The sequence below is a fragment of the Rhinopithecus roxellana genome, chromosome 3 (assembly GCF_007565055.1).
Source record: "Rhinopithecus roxellana isolate Shanxi Qingling chromosome 3, ASM756505v1, whole genome shotgun sequence".
NCBI classification, from domain to species: Eukaryota; Metazoa; Chordata; class Mammalia; order Primates; family Cercopithecidae; genus Rhinopithecus; species Rhinopithecus roxellana.
Window position 1 is genome coordinate 1,598,616 of NC_044551.1, and position 18,232 is coordinate 1,616,847.

General features: G+C 42.1%; 1 protein-coding gene across 7 annotated transcripts in view; it reads right to left on the minus strand.

Moving 5' to 3' along the window:
* Nucleotides 1–1,534: 1,534 nt before the first annotated feature.
* GCNT4 (glucosaminyl (N-acetyl) transferase 4) overlaps nt 1,535–18,232 on the minus strand; it is a 35,886-nt gene continuing 19,188 nt past the window's right edge. For 6 of the 7 annotated variants that reach the window (XM_010363272.2, XM_030927262.1, XM_010363279.2 and 3 more), the window contains one exon: nt 1,535–6,056. In XM_010363272.2, the coding sequence (XP_010361574.1) occupies nt 4,694–6,056 (1,363 nt within the window). In that variant the 3' untranslated portion in view covers nt 1,535–4,693. Of the gene's footprint in view, nt 6,057–16,160; nt 16,181–18,232 lie in introns of those variants that run through there. The other variant, XM_030927264.1, reaches the window with a different exon arrangement.

The window sequence follows — 18,232 nt, forward strand, 5'->3', positions numbered from 1 at the left end:
AAAAATAAATTTACCCAGGTTCCTGGCCATGATTTTCCCTGAGATTATTTTCTGGCTATTTGTCTTATGCATGATTCAACGGAGGGTACTCCAGGAGGGTGTGCTTTGCTGCTCTGTGGGAAGGCTGTATGTAAGGCCAGGTGAAGAGTCTTCCTTTGGCTTTGGTGTGTCCACGTGGGTTGACACCCTGATCATCTGTCTCTGAAGCTGTTTGTTTTACATCATCAGATTTTTTTCCCCAGTACTGAGAACAAATTTACAATCATCTATTCATTCTCTCTTGCCACAGTTTCCTCATAATCAGTTTCATGAAACTAGAAGCCAATTGTCCCAGTTTAGATGTAGATTTGTAGGTGCCAATGGGAACAAAAAAATATGAAACTTATGTAGGAATCAAATCAGTCTTTAATATGATGCTGTGTATAGACCTGCCTCACCACCACTGGCACCAAAAAATAGTCCTCTGTTCCTGAAATTACTGTGGATTTGCACAGTTGTCCAGCTTGGTGAGAGCTAGAATTAGCCTTAGGTTGAGTACAGTGTTTATTTTTTTAGGTTGAAGATTCCCCAGATGCCTTTACTCCTTGAGATGGATTGAGATTTGTGAGTGAAATACGCAAACCCCGGGCATGTCTGCGTAGTAGGTAGGCTGGTGACTGTTACGGATTTAGAAATGGTGAAAGAAAAATGGCCAGGGAGCTTCTCGGGGGTTGGGGGTTGGTGATAACAAATACTCAGCTCAGTAGAGCTGGGAGAACAGAGCAGAAGTTCATCAGGAATCCTCCACCAGCAAGGCCTGGGGACACTGGGGGTATCTGTGCGCTCACAACCAAGGCAGGAGTCCTTCAAAGAAAGGGAAGGATCTCGGCTGGGTGCTTTGGCTTATGCCTGTAATACTAGCACTTTGGAAGGCCGAGGTGGGCAGATCACGAGGTCAGGAGTTTGAGACCAGCCTGGCCAACATAGTGAAAGACTGTCTCTACTAAAAATACAAAAAATTAGTTGGGCATGGTGGCGGGCACCTGTAATCCCAGTTACTTGGGAGGCTGAGGCAGGAGAATTACTTGAACCCGGGAGGCAGAGGTTGCACTGCACTCCAGCCTAGGTGACAGAGCGAGACTCTGTCTCAAAAAAAAAGAAAAAAGAAAAAGAAAAAGGAAAAAAAGTAGAAAGGGAAGAATCTTGATTTTCCAGGAAGTGAGGGACCTGAGATAAAAAGCTCAACCTACCCTACTGAAAACTACTTCCATAAAGTAATCAAGCAAACAAGAGTTTTATCTAATTAATCTTAGAGGAGAAACCAGCCTGAAGGAGGACGAAGACAGGGAAATCCTGGAAGACTCTTTGAGACTTTACCAAATTAAACGGCTTAAGTTCATGTGCCTATATTGTGTATAATACGCAGGCTGAATGTCTTTTACACTGAAGTGAAATTAACTCTGCTCTTTAAATACTGGGCAAGTGCCATAAACTGAAAGAATCTTTGTGGGGAATCAGCAAAACCAGAGAAAGGAAAGCTCATAAAGTCCAAGGGTTTGGGTTTTTGGAGCATATTTTATTTTACAATACCAGAGAATCAACATCTAATAGTAGCATAATACAAAATGAAACACCAATCTATTTAAAACGCTCATAATGGGAACTGTATTTCAACAATGATAAGAAAACATAGTAGGAGGTTTAGAGACCAGTCGATATAAATGTATAAAAAGCCCCCAAAACTCTCATTTCATCATCAATGCAAACAAAAATCATTTATAATAACATACATAAGAATACATTCACTTACATTCACATAGTGGATTATCATTTTTATTTTCCATGAAATATGTCAAAATATATGCAAGTATATCTTCACATTCTGAAAGGCAAGATAAATCTTCAAATTTAAGTATGTACATTTCACTTAAATTAACCAAAATATTAAAAATAGCAGCAACACTGGTCTTTAAATACGTCTAATATCACAAGAGATTGTTCACACAATATAGACTGTTTTGGTAGCTCTTTCATTATTAATATTGTTTAATATCCACATACAATTCAGAAACTCTAAGGTTCTGGTCTGATCTCTGAATAACTTAAAGTCTAGATTCAATAAATACGAAGAGTAATTATAAAACACAGACTGCAGGACATTCTCAAGACCAGGGAGGAAATCATACCCAGAGGTTTTAGGGAAGAATCAGATATGAAGGCGTACAGGAAATCTGTAGGATTTCCAAGGCAAAAAGGTGTGATCTGACAAGCTCCCTGAAATGTTAACAGACTGAGTCCAGAGAAATGTGTGAATGTCTCAAAGGCACTTTCTCCGCTTCATCCTTCCATGTTCCCTTTGAATATGGCATTTAAGTGATGAACAACTTCGGAAATTTCCCAATAAACAGGGGATAGAATATGTTCTCACCAGGAGGCAAGACACTGGATCAGGAGGTTATTTGTTTTTCAGCATTTACGTTTATTCTGATGACCAAAGCCATAAAAACCAAGATTTCAACAGGATCTCATGTATTTCATCCTAGATGGTGGGAAAAGTATCTGTAGCCCAATTCTCAATGTAAGTCACTGTACCAACCTGTAACCCTATTGGCTTAGAAAGAAACCCTAAATGGGGTTACAGGAGTTTCCTCAGATCTGGATTTGGTTACAGAAGTTGCCCCTGTGACTGGGGCCTCTTTTTATATTTCAATAGTTTTTCAGAAAAGGCAAATGTTTAAGTCTTTCAATGGGGTTGGACCTTTGTTTGCCTTATACTCCTACAGGTATCACTCTCTGACATTGAAATGTCAATAGTTTGTGCCTATTTTCATACCACTTCATATACTATTTCAGTCGATTCTCACACACACAAAAAAACCCCAAAACTTGTGTGGAAGAAGCAAGGATAGGCATCCAAGTGCTCATTTCAAATATCTGGAAAACTGAGGTTCAGAGAGTCCAAAGTGACTTACCTATTCACAGTCACACACGAGTGAACTGGTATGGATCTTTTGCAGAACTTAGCTCTATACAATGTTTACTTACTCTGAAGAATGGGGCTTGGAAATAGTTATTTCTGAAGAATGAAGTAATTTGAAGGGGGTAAATAAAAGGGGAGAAAAATGAGTTCAAGAGAAGAAAGGGAACGAGAAGTGGTGTCAGTTGGCAGTTAGTATTATGAACTTTAAAATGAGCAAAGTGCATTTCACATTTAGAACACAGACATTTCAAAATATGTAATACTTAAATCTTCCAGATTGTCCTATTTTGGCCTTGATTTACTACATCTTTAAATTAATATCTGAGGCTACATCTTTATTTACTGAGGCTGCCATTGAGACATATGATGACCAAGAAATTTTTACATGAGTTCTACAATTTCCCAAGAGACTAGTGAAAATGTTCTCGCCTATTCTCAGAACCCTATTCCTACCACATTTTACTTTTAGAACAATTCCATTACACACATGTATGTATGTGCGTGTGTGTGTGTGTGTCTATATATATATATTACTCATATGGTGGTTTTCTCAAGTGTGGGGTTTAGAAAATATCCTTAATGAATATTCTTGCTGTGTCTTTAGGAAAATTAGCTTTTTTTTTTTTTCCTCTGGAACTAAGCTGAGAAAAAGACTGCAAGAAACTTAGAGCTTTTATCACTTTAAATCTGGATTCCAGTTGGGCAGTTGCCAGAGAAGAAAAAATTTTAAATGACTATAACAATTAATTTAGAAAGCTGTCATATTTCACACAACCTTTTCAAGAAAGTTTAGTGATTCTTAGCTTGATAGTTCCATAAAACAGAACTATAATGATTCCATAGAAAGTATTCCATTGTAAAGAAACTTATCTAGATAATAACTTACGAATTGAAGACTTAGGCTTAATGTTCTGGTGTGTGACACTTGGAGCTATTGGTCAGTTCTTATTTTTAATCAGTAAATGCATTTTAAAGAAATAGTTGAACTAAAAAGGAGGCCATTCATGATACTGTTTTGTAACATGATAAAAATGTTGTATAAATCCCTTCGCTCCTCTTTAGGTATTACCTGTCCCAACCCATATCCTCACCCCCTTCCTTAACTTTCATACACTATAAATGCCCCCCAACAGTCTCCTCAACCCTGAATTGACCAAGTAATGCACCAAAAGGCAGATTATGCTTTGGCAAGCAGGAAATTGGACTATTCTTTGAGATTTTTCTGAGGTAGTGAGTCTTTCCTCCTCTGCTCTAATGGTTAAGAAATGTCTTAGAAGCTGAGTTAAGAGACAAGTGGAGTGTTGGTCACAGTACTTAAACACTACTCTGAAATGGGTGGTTTATATGATTGGATGATTACCACTTCAGTAGAATCCTGACTGTTATGTGGAGAACTTAAAGATACCGAGATTGCCATGATGAGGATAAGCCACGGTCTCTAAAAAAGTGCTTGTCATACAGTTAGGTGCTCAATAATGTTTGAGGACTAACTGAATGTTTAAGATCTCTGACTTAGCTCAATGAGATTACAAGCAAAAACAAACATAAAAAAACCTAGCCAACTGCAGGCTAGTATCATCAATGGCTAGCTCAATTTCCCTTCTGTATGGAATTTTGGACACCTTTTAAAGTATGGGAGGACTGAGTTTAAACAGTATTGGGCATAGTATAGTGTTCAATTCCATACTGACTCAATTTATCACATACCCTCTTATTTCCATCCTGATTTTACTATCATGATGTGGTTGTGAGATTTCTATCCATAAATAACTTTTCTGAGGACAAAGTGATCCAGTCTCTCTGTTGTTCTTCAAGCTTTTCTGCCAAGCATTTAATCAAGATAGGGTCCACTTTAGAATCAAATTTATTAGCAAACCAATGTCCATCTTTGATAAGCCACCTTAATTCTGCAGCTCCATAAATACACACGCTTCGAAGGTGAGATCCAGTACAACCGGGATAGAAAAAGCCTTCGTAGTAATTCCACTTGACAAGGCGGGTCTTACTCTGCAGATCAGACACATCCTGGGCTGATCTGGAAATCTCCCCAGGTATTCCTGGAATCCGAATCAAGGTAGCCCAAAAGTGCTCATCAGGAGAGTATGTGTCTTTAGACCAGGCAAAAAAGTCTTGAATGACGGAGTTGTTGAAAATATATTTAACAAATGCTTGACTTAAAACAAAATAAGCACTGCCAACAAATATCTGGATGTTATGCGGGGGTGCTTCCTTGGAGACGTTTGTCTTTACTGGTAGCTTCACATACTCATAAGGCACCCGTCTGAGTTCATGATGGTAAGTGAATCTTTCCAATTTACTGTTCGGGGGTTTCACTGTCTCCAACATATTTGCTCCATTGAGTTTTTTCAACTCTGACACTAATTCAAAATTTGACTTCAGGGGAAAATCTTGCCCACACAGGTTGATAACATATTTCCACTGGACTGAAGACTTCAGAAGGTCCGACAAGCAATTTAAATCAGCTTGGAGTCTGGAAATGTGGGCATATTCCACAGCCTCTAATTTAGAAGCAATGAAAATATTGGCGAAGCACTTAGCTAAATTGTTCATGGCAACTTTGAAGGAATCAGGTGCCTTACGATCATAATGGATGCAGTAAATATTGTGCTGGTTGTATATAGCATGGATAAGCCTTTCAACCATAATTGCATCTTTGTGGACAACCAAAGAATAGGCTATTGGGAAGCTTTTCTCTTCCTTTGAAACAAGCTTTTGAGCATAACCTCTTAGAGTCTGATAAATGTCACAATCACTAGTCACTGCCACAACATCATCATCCTCCAAGTCAATGATGTCCCTTCTTCTTATTTCCAGAGTCTTACCAATTTCCAAAGGCTCCTGTTCATAGATACCCGAACAGTTAACTTCGTACCTGACTTCATCCTTAACATGAGTGTATCTGTTTCTTACAAAAGGTGAAGTGCTTAGGGAGTACTCAACCAAGTAAATGTCTTTTTGCGGAAAGAGCCGTCTCACGTTTAGAAGCTTTAACAAGGAGAGCAGCCATAGGGTTAAAAACAGGATGAAAACTTTCTGCTGTAGGGTATGTTTAAAATAACATTTGAATATCTTCATTCTGTAAGAGGAGAAAGAAATAATCCAGTTGGAATATTAAGAGAAAATCAGGTCAGTTTATTCAAAATCTACCACATACTAGGCAGAATGTTGGCCCCAAAGATGAATGAAACAAGGTTTTCACCCTTGAAAGAATCCAGCAATAAGCAGATGGAATTACGAAGAATGGTGGTATTTTGGGGTATTCTGTGTTAACTATACTTAATTTTGAGAGATGTTGATTTCCAAATAGACGGGAAGGTAATGTAAACTAAAATATGAACATAGTGTGTCTTATATTGTCTGCATTTCTGCTTAGCATATTTGAGGAGGGATTGCTCTGGTTTGGGCAGAGGTCTAGAGAACTAGATGTCATCAAGAGGGCCTCAGAGATGCAAAGGACTCACCTGAGGCCAAAGGGAACATTTGTCTTGATTCTACCTCCAGATCCCGATTAGATCCAGGTCTGAAATCAAACAAGGAAAGCCCAGGGAATCCCACCTTCAGAAAGAAGGGTGGTGGGCAGACACCCAAAGGAGCTATACTAAGTATCAGAGACTGTAAAATGTATAGATAACAAAATTGGGTAAACTTGCATATTTTCCTTATTTTTTCTTTTGTTAACACCCACTTCTACACAGGGATTAGCCATTTAGCCCTTAAAATAAAAAGGGCCTGATTTTTCACTGAGAGTAGTAGGTGGGGTGTAAAAACTACCTTGGGGGGCAATTTGGCAATACCTGTTAGTTTTAAATGTACCCACCCTGAAGATCCCCTGTGTGTGCAAAGTCAAGCACAAGGAGGTTCCCTACAGTGTTCTGGATTTAGGCAAGACAGAAAATATCACAAACTTCCTTGAACAGTGCATTGATTAAATTACATCCATGCTATAATATGTGAAAAGGCCTCAGACCAATCTACATGTACATGCCAATGGAGAACAATTTCTAAGTAATACTGTGAAATAAAAATAAGCAAAATGCGGAAGCATGTATAGTATGCTTACATGTCTATACATACAAAGAACATACACTAGCAAACTTTTTTTTTCTCTCTTTTATTTTTGAGTCAAGGTCTTCCTCTGTCACCCAGGCCAGAGTGCAGTGGTACAATCATGGCTCAATGCAGCCTTGAACTCCTGGGCTCAAGAGATCCTCCTGCCTCAGCCTCCTGAGTAGCTGGCACCGCAGGTGTGTGCCACCATGCCCAGCTAATTTTTTCTTTCTTTTTTTTTTTTTTTTATTATACTTTAAGTTCTAGGGTACATGTGCATAACGTGCAGGTTTGTTACATATGTATATTTGTGCCATGTTGGTGTGCTGCACCCATCAACTCATCAGCACCCATCAATTCATCATTTATATCATGTATAACTCCCCAATGCAATCCCTCCCCCCTCCCCCCTCCCCATGATAGGCCCCGGTGTGTGATGTTCCCCTTCCCGAGTCCAAGTGATCTCATTGTTCAGTTCCCACCTATGAGTGAGAACATGCGGTGTTTGGTTTTCTCTTCTTGTGATAGTTTGCTAAGAATGATGGTTTCCAGCTGCATCCATGTCCCTACAAAGGACGCAAACTCATCCTTTTTTATGGCTGCATAGTATTCCATGGTGTATATGTGCCACATTTTCTTAATCCAGTCTGTCACAGATGGACATTTGGGTTGATTCCAAGTCTTTGCTATTGTGAATAGTGCTGCAATAAACATACGTGTGCATGTGTCTTTGTAGTAGAATAATTTATAATCCTTTGGGTATATACCCAGTAGTGGGATGGCTGGGTCATATGGTACATCTAGTTCTAGATCCTTAAGGAATTGCCATACTGTTTTCCATAATGGTTGAACTAGTTTACAATCCCACCAACAGTGTAAAAGTGTTCCTATTTCTCCACATCCTCTCCAACAACTGTTGTTTCCTGATTTTTTAATGATTGCCATTCTAACTGGTGTGAGATAGTATCTCATTGTGGTTTTGATTTGCATTTCTCTGATGGCGAGTGATGATGAGCATTTTTTCATGTGTCTGTTGGCTGTATGAATGTCTTCTTTTGAGAAATGTCTGTTCATATCCTTTGCCCACTTTTTGATGGGGTTGTTTGTTTTTTTCTTGTATATTTGTTTGAGTTCTTTGTAGATTCTGGATATTAGCCCTTTGTCAGATGAGTAGATTGCAAAAATTTTCTCCCATTCCGTAGGTTGCCTGTTCACTCTGATGGTAGTTTCTTTTGCTGTGCAGAAGCTCTTTAGTTTAATGAGATCCCATTTGTCAATTTTAGCTTTTGCTGCCGTTGCTTTTGGTGTTTTAGACATGAAGTCCTTGCTCATGCCTATGTCCTGAATGGTACTACCTAGATTTTCTTCTAGGGTTTTTATGGTATTAGGTCTAACATTTAAGTCTCTAATCCATCTTGAATTAATCTTCGTACAAGGAGTAAGGAAAGGATCCAGTTTCAGCTTTCTACTTACGGCTAGCCAATTTTCCCAGCACCATTTATTAAATAGGGAATCCTTTCCCCATTTCTTGTTTCTCTCAGGTTTGTCAAAGATCAGATGGCTGTAGATGTGTGGTATTATTTCTGAGGACTCTGTTCTGTTCCATTGGTCTATAGCTCTGTTTTGGTACCAGTACCATGCTGTTTTGGTTACTGTAGCCTTGTAGTATAGTTTGAAGTCAGGTAGCGTGATGCCTCCAGCTTTGTCCTTTTGACTTAGGATTGTCTTGGCAATGCGGGCTCTTTTTTGGTTCCATATGAACTTTAAAGCAGTTTTTTCCAATTCTGTGAAGAAACTCATTGGTAGCTTGATGGGGATGGCATTGAATCTATAAATAACCTTGGGCAGTATGGCCATTTTCACGATATTGATTCTTCCTATCCATGAGCATGGTATGTTCTTCCATTTGTTTGTGTCCTCTTTGATTTCACTGAGCAGTGGTTTGTAGTTCTCCTTGAAGAAGGTCCTTTACATCCCTTGTAAGTTGGATTCCTGGGTATTTTATTCTCTTTGAAGCAATTGTGAATGGAAGTTCATTCCTGATTTGGCTCTCTGCTTGTCTGTTACTGGTGTATTCTTAAGAATGCTTGTGATTTTTGCACATTAATTTTGTATCCTGAGACTTTGCTGAAGTTGCTTATCAGCTTAAGGAGCTTTTGGGCTGAGACGATGGGGTTTTCTAAATATACAATCATGTCATCTGCAAACAGGGACAATTTGACTTCTTCTTTTCCTAACTGAATACCGTTGATTTCTTTCTCTTGCCTGATTGCCCTAGCCAGAACTTCCAACACTATGTTGAATAGGAGTGGTGAGAGAGGGCATCCCTGTCTTGTACCAGTTTTCAAAGGGAATTTTTCCAGTTTTTGCCCATTCAGTATGATATTAGCTGTGGGTTTGTCATAAATAGCTCTTATTATTTTGAGGTACGTTCCATCAGTACCGAATTTATTGAGGGTTTTTAGCATGAAGGGCTGCTGAATTCTGTCAAAAGCCTTTTCTGCATCTATTGAGATAATCATGTGGTTCTTGACTTTGGTTCTGTTTATATGCTGGATTATGTTTATTGATTTGTGAATGTTGAACCAGCCTTGCATCCCAGGGATGAAGCCCACTTGATCATGGTGGATAAGCTTTTTGATGTGCTGCTGAATCCGGTTTGCCAGTATTTTATTGAGGATTTTTGCATCGATGTTCATCAGGGATATTGGTCTAAAATTCTCTTTTTTTGTTGTGTCTCTGCCAGGCTTTGGTATCAGGATGATGTTGGCCTCATCAAATGAGTTAGGGAGGATTCCCTCTTTTTCTATTGATTGGAATAGTTTCAGAAGGAATGGTACCAGCTCCTCCTTGTACCTCTGGTAGAATTCAGCTGTGAATCCATCTGGTCCTGGACTTTTTTTGGTGGGTAGGCTATTAATTGTTGCCTCAATTTCAGAGCCTGCTATTGGTCTATTCAGGGATTCAACTTCTTCCTGGTTTAGTCTTGGGAGAGTTTAAGTGTCCAGGAAATTATCCATTTCTTCTAGATTTTCTAGTTGATTTGCGTAGAGGTGTTTATAGTATTCTCTGATGGTTGTTTGTATTTCTGTGGGGTCGGTGGTGATATCCCCTTTATCATTTTTTATTGCGTCTATTTGATTCCTCTCTCTTTTCTTCTTTATCAGTCTTGCTAGCGGTCTGTCAATTTTGTTGATCTTTTCAAAAAACCAACTCCTGGATTCATTGATTTTTTGGAGGGTTTTTTGTGTCTCTATCTCCTTCAGTTCGGCTCTGATCTTAGTTATTTCTTGCCTTCTGCTAGCTTTTGAATGTGTTTGCTCTTGCTTCTCTAGTTCTTTTAATTGTGATGTTAGGGTGTCAATTTTAGATCTTTCCTGCTTTCTCTTGTGGGCATTTAGTGCTATAAATTTCCCTCTACACACTGCTTTAAATGTGTCCCAGAGATTCTGGTATGTTGTATCTTTGTTCTCATTGGTTTCAAAGAACATCTTTATTTCTGCCTTCATTTCATTATGTACCCAGTAGTCATTCAGGAGCAGGTTATTCAGTTTCCATGTAGTTGAGCGGTTTTGATTGAGTTTCTTAGTCCTGAGTTCTAGTTTGATTGCACTGTGGTCTGAGAGACAGTTTGTTATAATTTCTGTTCTTGTACATTTGCTGAGGAGTGCTTTACTTCCAATTATGTGGTCAATTTTGGAATAAGTGCAATGTGGTGCTGAGAAGAATGTATATTCTGTTGATTTGGGGTGGAGAGTTCTATAGATGTCTATTAGGTCCGCTTGGTGCAGAGATGAGTTCAATTCCTGGATATCCTTGTTAACTTTCTGTCTCGTTGATCTGTCTAATGTTGACAGTGGAGTGTTGAAGTCTCCCATTATTATTGTATGGGAGTCTAAGTCTCTTTGTAAGTCTCTAAGGACTTGCTTTATGAATCTGGGTGCTCCTGTATTGGGTGCATATATATTTAGGAGAGTTAGCTCTTCCTGTTGAATTGATCCCTTTACCATTATGTAATGGCCTTCTTTGTCTCTTTTGATCTTTGATGGTTTAAAGTCTGGTTTATCAGAGACTAGGATTGCAACCCCTGCTTTTTTTTTGTTCTCCATTTGCTTGGTAGATCATCTTCCATCCCTTTATTTTGAGCCTATGTATGTCTCTGCATGTGAGATGGGTCTCCTGAATACAGCAGACTGATGGGTCTTGATTCTTTATCCAGTTTGCCAGTCTGTGTCTTTTAATTGGAGCATTTAGTCCATTTACATTTAAGGTTAATATTGTTATGTGTGAACTTGATCCTGCCATTATGATATTAACTGGTTATTTTGCTCGTTATTTGATGCAGTTTCTTCCTAGCCTCGATGGTCTTTACATTTTGGCATGTTTTTGCAATGGCTGGTACCGGTTGTTCCTTTCCATGTTTAGGGCTTCCTTCAGGGTCTCTTGTAAGGCAGGCCTGGTGGTGACAAAATCTCTAAGCATTTGCTTATCTGTAAAGGATTTTATTTCTCCTTCACTTATGAAACTTAGTTTGGCTGGATATGAAATTCTGGGTTTAAAATTCTTTTCTTTAAGAACGTTGAATATTGGCCCCCACTCTCTTCTGGCTTGTAGAGTTTCTGCTGAGAGATCTGCTGTTAGTCTGATGGGCTTCCCTTTGTGGGTAACCCGACCTTTCTCTCTGGCTGCCCTTAAGATTTTTTCCTTCATTTCAACTTTGGTGAATCCGGCAATTATGTGTCTTGGAGTTGCTCTTCTCGAGGAGTATCTTTGTGGCGTTCTCTGTATTTCCTGAATTTGAATGTTGGCCTGCCCTACTAGGTTGGGGAAGTTCTCCTGGATGATATCCTGAAGAGGGTTTTCCAACTTGGTTCCATTTTCCCCCTCACTTTCAGGCACCCCAATCAGACGTAGATTTGGTCTTTTTACATAATCCCATACTTCTTGCAGGCTTTGTTCATTTCTTTTTCTTCTTTTTTCTTTTGGTTTCTCTTCTCGCTTCATTTCATTCATTTGATCCTCAATCGCTGATACTCTTTCTTCCAGTTGATCGAGTCGCTTACTGAAGCTTGTGCATTTGTCACGTATTTCTCGTGTCATGGTTTTCATCTCTGTCATTTCGTTTATGACCTTCTCTGCATTAATTAGTCTAGCTGTCAATTCTTCCACTCTTTTTTCAAGATTTTTAGTTTCTTTGTGCTGGGTACATAATTCCTCCTTTAGCTCTGAGAAGTTTGAATGGACTGAAGCCTTCTTCTCTCATCTCGTTAAAGTCATTCTCTGACCAGCTTCGATCCATTGCTGGCAATGGGCTGCGCTCCTTTGCAGGGGGAGATGCGCTCTTATTTTTTCAATTTCCAGCTTTTCTGCCCTGCTTTTTCCCCATCTTTGTGGTTTTATCTGTCTCTGGTCTTTGATGATGGTGACGTACTGATGGGGTTTTGGTATAGGTGTCCTTCCTGTTTGATAGTTTTCCTTCTGACAGTCAGGACCCTCGGCTATAGGTCTGTTGGAGATTGCTTGAGGTCCACTCCCGACTCTGTTTGCCTGGTTATCAGCAGCGGAGGTTGCAGAAGATAGAATATTGCTGAACAGCAAGTGTACCTGTCTGATTCTTACTTTGGAAGCTTCCTCTCAGGGATGTACTCCACCCTGTGAGGTGTGGGGTGTCAGACTGCCCCTAGTGGGGGATGTCTCCCAGTTAGGCTACTCATGGGTCAGGGACCCACTTGAGCAGGCAGTCTGTCCGTTCTCAGATCTCAACCACCATGTTGGGAGATCCACTGCTCTCTTCAAAGCTGTCAGACAGAGTCGTTCGCGTCTGCTTAGGCCTCTGCTGCTTCCCCTGTTGTTTTTTTAGCTGAGCCCTGCCCCCAGAGGTGGAGTCTATACAGACAGGCAGGTTTCCTTGAGCTGCTGTGAGCTCCTCCCAGTTCGAGCTTCCCAGTGGCTTTGTTTACCTACTTAAGCCTCAGCAATGGGGGGCGCCCCTCCCCCAGCCTCGCTGCTGCCTTGCGGTTAGATTGCTGCAGACTGCTGTGTTAGCAATGAGGGAGGCTCCGTGGGCGTGGGACCCTCCCGGCCAGGTGAGGGATATATTCTTCTGGTGTGCCCGTTTGCTTAAAGCGCGGTATTGGGGTGGGAGTTACCCGATTTTCCAGGTGTTGTGTGTCTCAGTTCCCCTGGCTAGGAAAACGGATTCCCTTCCCCCTTGCACTTCCCAGGTGAGGCGATGCCTCGCCCTGCTTCAGCCTCGCTGGTCAGGCTGCAGCAGCTGACCAGCACCGATTGTCCGGCACTCCCTAGTGAGATGACCCCAGTACCTCAGTTGAAAATGCAGAAATCACCGGTCTTCTGTGTCACTCGCGCTGGGAGTTGGAGACTGGAGCTCTTCCTATTCGGCCATCTTGCTCCGCCCCTCTCCAGTAATCAATTTTTTCTTTAGTAGGGATGGAGTCTCACTATGCTGCCCAGGCTGGTCTTGAACTTCTGGTCTCAAGTGATCCTCCTACTTCAGCCTCCCAAAGTGCTGGGATTACAGGCATGAGCCACCACCCTCAGCCTAAACTTTTTCTTAAAGGACCAGGTAGTAAATATTTTTGGCTCTGTGGGCCACACTGTCTCAGTCACAACTACTCAACTCTGCCTGTTGAGGTGGGAAAGCAGCCACAGATTATATTTCAATGAGTGGGTGTGGCTGAGTTCCAATAATACTTTATTTACAAAAACAGGCAGCTGGCTGGATTCAGCCCACAGCTGTAGTGTTTCCAAAAGGATATTGTATACACACAATGCTGGTAACAGGAGTTGCTTTGCAAGGTAGAGTGGGAAAGGACTGAGGACTGGGGCCTAGGTAGGAGAAGGATTTACTTATCACTGAATATCTTGTAGTATCATTTGCATTTAAAAATGATTATATTACTTTTTCAGATGAAAACAGGCTGACTAGGAGGAGGTACTTATAGGGATGTACCTTATAGGGAGTACTTATATTCAGATGTACTTATAGGGAGCAGCAAGAAGGGCAGCCCAGGAAGTACTAGCCCAAGGGTCCAGGACAGGAAGGCTGGCAGAGCTCCTAGGGCTGCTTCAGGAGGTTCAGATACTGAGAACTGGTGGGGTCTGAGTGCCCATGTGCAATTTCCTAACATATCTCAATAAATCTTAAATGGAAGATATAATCATTGTATCCAATTTCATTCAAGAGAATTGCCAAGAACTTGGAACCCAATTTAATTTTGTAGATTTCATCTATACAGACCAATTGACAAAACTCTCCCCTGGGAATGAGATCCCAGGTTCTTCCTCATTCACCTCCACTTAAGTCCCTCTGTTTAAAGAACCGCACCTTCACCACCATGAACTGTACTGCAGAATCCCACCTCTCCAGCCACATCTCGTCTTTCCTCTGTGGACTGCCCCAGGCTTCTATCCTCAGCTCACTTCTCTTCTCCTGCATATTTGCCCCCTATCTGTAGATTCCACCTTCCACACTGATGCCTTTCCATATTCCAGCACCTTTCCCTCCACCCGTCACCTCTTGCCCAAGCCTCAGAGGTGAACCTCCAGTTGCCGGATGGACATCACTGCCTGATATCCCGCAGGCACTCAGCCTCCACGAGTCCAAAACTGAACTCGACATCCTCACCTCACCTGCGTCTTCTGTCTCAATATATGGTGAGACCATCCACTCATGGGCCATGTTTGAAACTAGAGTTACCCAACTCGTCCATTTCACTCATACCCATGTTAACACATCACCTCATAAATGTGCCTCAAATTCATCATTTCTTCTCCATCCCCACTGCCAAGTCCAGACAGCATCTTTGCTGCATCAGCACCCAGGTTAAGAGACTCCTGGTCAGGCTCATGGCCCTGGGTCTCTTGACTGGTCTCAGCTTTTTGCTCCTCCAAAGCACACTGAACAGAGTCCCATCACTCAGGCTCAAGGCCAGGGTGCTTGCTAGTTGTTCTAAAGCTGTGGAAAACTGTCCCCACTCCCCTGCCCGATGCACAAGGCAACTCACTGCAACTCCAGAAGCCTGGGCACATGTGTAGAACTGGGTGTTGCAGTACAGTAGAAGACTAATCAACCCCAAATGGGGTGTGTGTGTGTGTGTGTGTGTGTGTGTGTGTGTGTGTCATTGTCTTAATTCATGGTTATTAGGCATAAATAGTATATAGCTTACAGAAATGGCTAGAATTGGAAGGGGTCTAACTCAAAGTAAATTTTGGCTATTTCTTTTCTCACTTTTAGTCCATGGAGTCTCTAATTAACGTTACCACTTTCCCCTGACACCACAGTAGTAAAAAGAAAAGACCTCACATTCTAAAGAGATTTACCAAGTCTTGCAGAGTTGTCATGTCATTTAACTATCATCTTCACACTTACATAAAAAGACCTGCCTTGTCACTCATTTCCAGGGCCTCTTCTGCATCCAGGCATCCTTGCCCTTCCTGAGAAGGCCTGGGGCACACACATTCTGACTCTATCCTGGTTGGGAGAGTCTGAGTTGAGCAGGAGGCCGTGGTTGCCTGCCCAGAGATAGAAGGTCACAGGACATCCAGGGAATGAAGGGGTGGGAGGCACCCAGTGAGAAGTCCTTTGGAAACTGGCTCTGGGGCCCACATCTGAGAACCAGGAATGACAGTGAATTTCAAAGAAAGAAGAGTAGGAAAATGGGACAGCCCCCGCACCTCGCTTTTTGACACACCTTTGTCCAAGGCATCTTTAAGGGGGAGAATTTGTGTTGGGGTCAGCCTTTGATATCCTTTGAAAGGAGTAGCCCTCTTCAATATTACCCTGACCCAAATCAAAATAAAACCCCTTCACTTGCTTACCATGGCCAGAAATCCCTCCCTCCCCCCCTCCCTCCCTCCCCCCCTTCCTTCCTTCCTTCCTTCCTTCCTTCCTTCCTTCCTTCCTTCCTTCCTTCCTTCCTTCCTTCCTTCCTTCCTTCCTTCCTTCCTTTTTACTTTAAGTTCTGGGATACATGTGCTGAACATGCAGGTTTGTTACCTAGGTATACATGTGCCATGGTGATTTGCTGCACCTATCAACCCATCATCTAGGTTTTAAGCCCCGCATGCATGAGGTATTTGTCCTAGTGTTCTCCCTCCCCTTGACACTCACCCCACCGATAGGTCCCGGTGTGTGTTGTTCCCCTCCCTGTGTCCATGTGTTCTCATCGTTCAACTCCCACTTATGAGTGAGAACATGCGGTGCTTGGTTTTCTGTTCCTGTGTTAGTTTGCTGAGACTGATGGTTTCCATCTTCATCCATGTCCCTGCAAAGGACATGAACTCATTCTTTTTTGTGGTTGCACAGAAATACCTTTAACGGAAAAGCATTCCTTTCCCCCAAAGGGGTGCGTAGGTGCAAAGCCACTTGGTATGGAGTTTCTGTCAAATCCTAAAAGGGGATGTTGGCCTCTTCCTAGCTGTGATGGGCACTAATAGTGAGGGGAATACTGGCAGGAGGTTGGAGAGGACCACGGGTCCCCAACCTTGGTTCAGCTGGCTTTGGCTTCCTCTGAAAAAAACATCTGCATAACACCCTTGGGCCCCTCCCACTGGGCTCTGCAGGGGGTACACCCCCAGAGCAGCACAGCCCCAGGGGACACAAGTTGCAGGGGGTGGAGGAACTGGGTCTGACCAGAGTCAGCTGGGCTAAGGCTGGCTGTTATGTTGGCCACATGGTTCCTGGGAGACCAGGCTAGCAATGTCACCTGCAAACACCACACCCAGCACTTTCCCTCTTAAAGCTTTATGGGCAGGAAGTAGGCAAGTGTTTTGCTGCCAGGAAGTGGTCTTACAATTACATTACAAATAATGCCCCACCCACGGTAGAAGCAGTATTTCTCCTTCTACCTGCCCGGGTAGTCAAGGAGGTCTGACCTGTTGCAGAGTTTATTGCTACATAGGCGCAAGTTCCTAGTGATGACAGAACTGAAAAAGCTGTAGCAAGGTTTGATGGCTATAACTCAGGTGAAATATGGTCTATAATAATTCAGTAAAAACCTACTCCTCACTAAAGTCCCAATAGGAATGTTGAATGAAGCATTTCCCTCAAACCATGTTCTTCTCCCAACCCATCCAGGCATTGTTGGAGCCTTCAAGGAAGCAGCAAGAACACAGAGGTGCACCCCAGCTAAGTGGACATGACCGCATTCAGGGACATCCCAGCTAGGTGGGCACAACTGTATTCAGGGCTAAATGGCTACAACCATTAGCGGCTCTTCAACTCACTCTTCTTACCTTAGCAATTAAAAAACCTAGGACTGTCAAAGAAGTACAGATGCTTCCTTTCCCAGGGAAGAAAGGGGAATGGTACATCAAGAATGGGAGGAAGGAGATTGAGAAAAGAACTGAGTAAGGTTGAGTTTAGGGACCAAGAATGCCTGCGCTTTTTTCAGGAACAGGTTGTGGGGCACTGGGGAGAGAGGAAGAAAGGAGCTGGGCTTCAGGATGTCACAGACCTAGGGCTTGAGTCCCTGGACAAACTCTTAGTAGCTGTAAGACTTTGATCAAACTATTTAAGCTCTCTGAAGGCCAGTGTTCTTGTTAAAATTGGGGCTGGACTGCTCTAGGAAAACGTGGCCAGACTGCTTTTTAAAGCAGCTCCATGATCCTGTTCCTCCTCACTGGGCATGACCTCCCAACTGGGGTCTCCAGCTACCCCCACGCTGGTGCTTTCTGGCTGACAGAGGTTTCAGACCTCCCTGGGATGCAGCTCCCAGAGGGATGGGCAGGCCGCCATCTTTGCTGTTTTGCAACTTCACTGTTGATACCTGCAGGTACTGGAAAATCTGAGGTTAGGGACTTCACGGCTTCTTTAAAGATCCTGCCCAGACCTGTAGCTTACTGTCCTGTTTTTCAATCTACCTCCTATTTCTCCACAAAGTCTCAACAAATTCAGTATTTTAGAATTAGTGCCTGAACGCCTCCATGTAATGCTCTTTATTAATTTTATGGATAGTCATCCCTCAGTATATGCAGAGGATTCATTCCAGGGCCCCCGTGGGCCCTAAAATCTATGCACACTCAAGTCCCACAGTCAACCCTGAGGAATCTAGTATGGGAAAAGTTGGCTCTCCATACACGTGAGATTTGCATCCTGCAAACACTACATTTTCAATTTGTATTTACTTGAAAAAAAAAAAAAATCTGTGTATAAGTGGACCCCCTGAAGTTCAAACCTGTGTC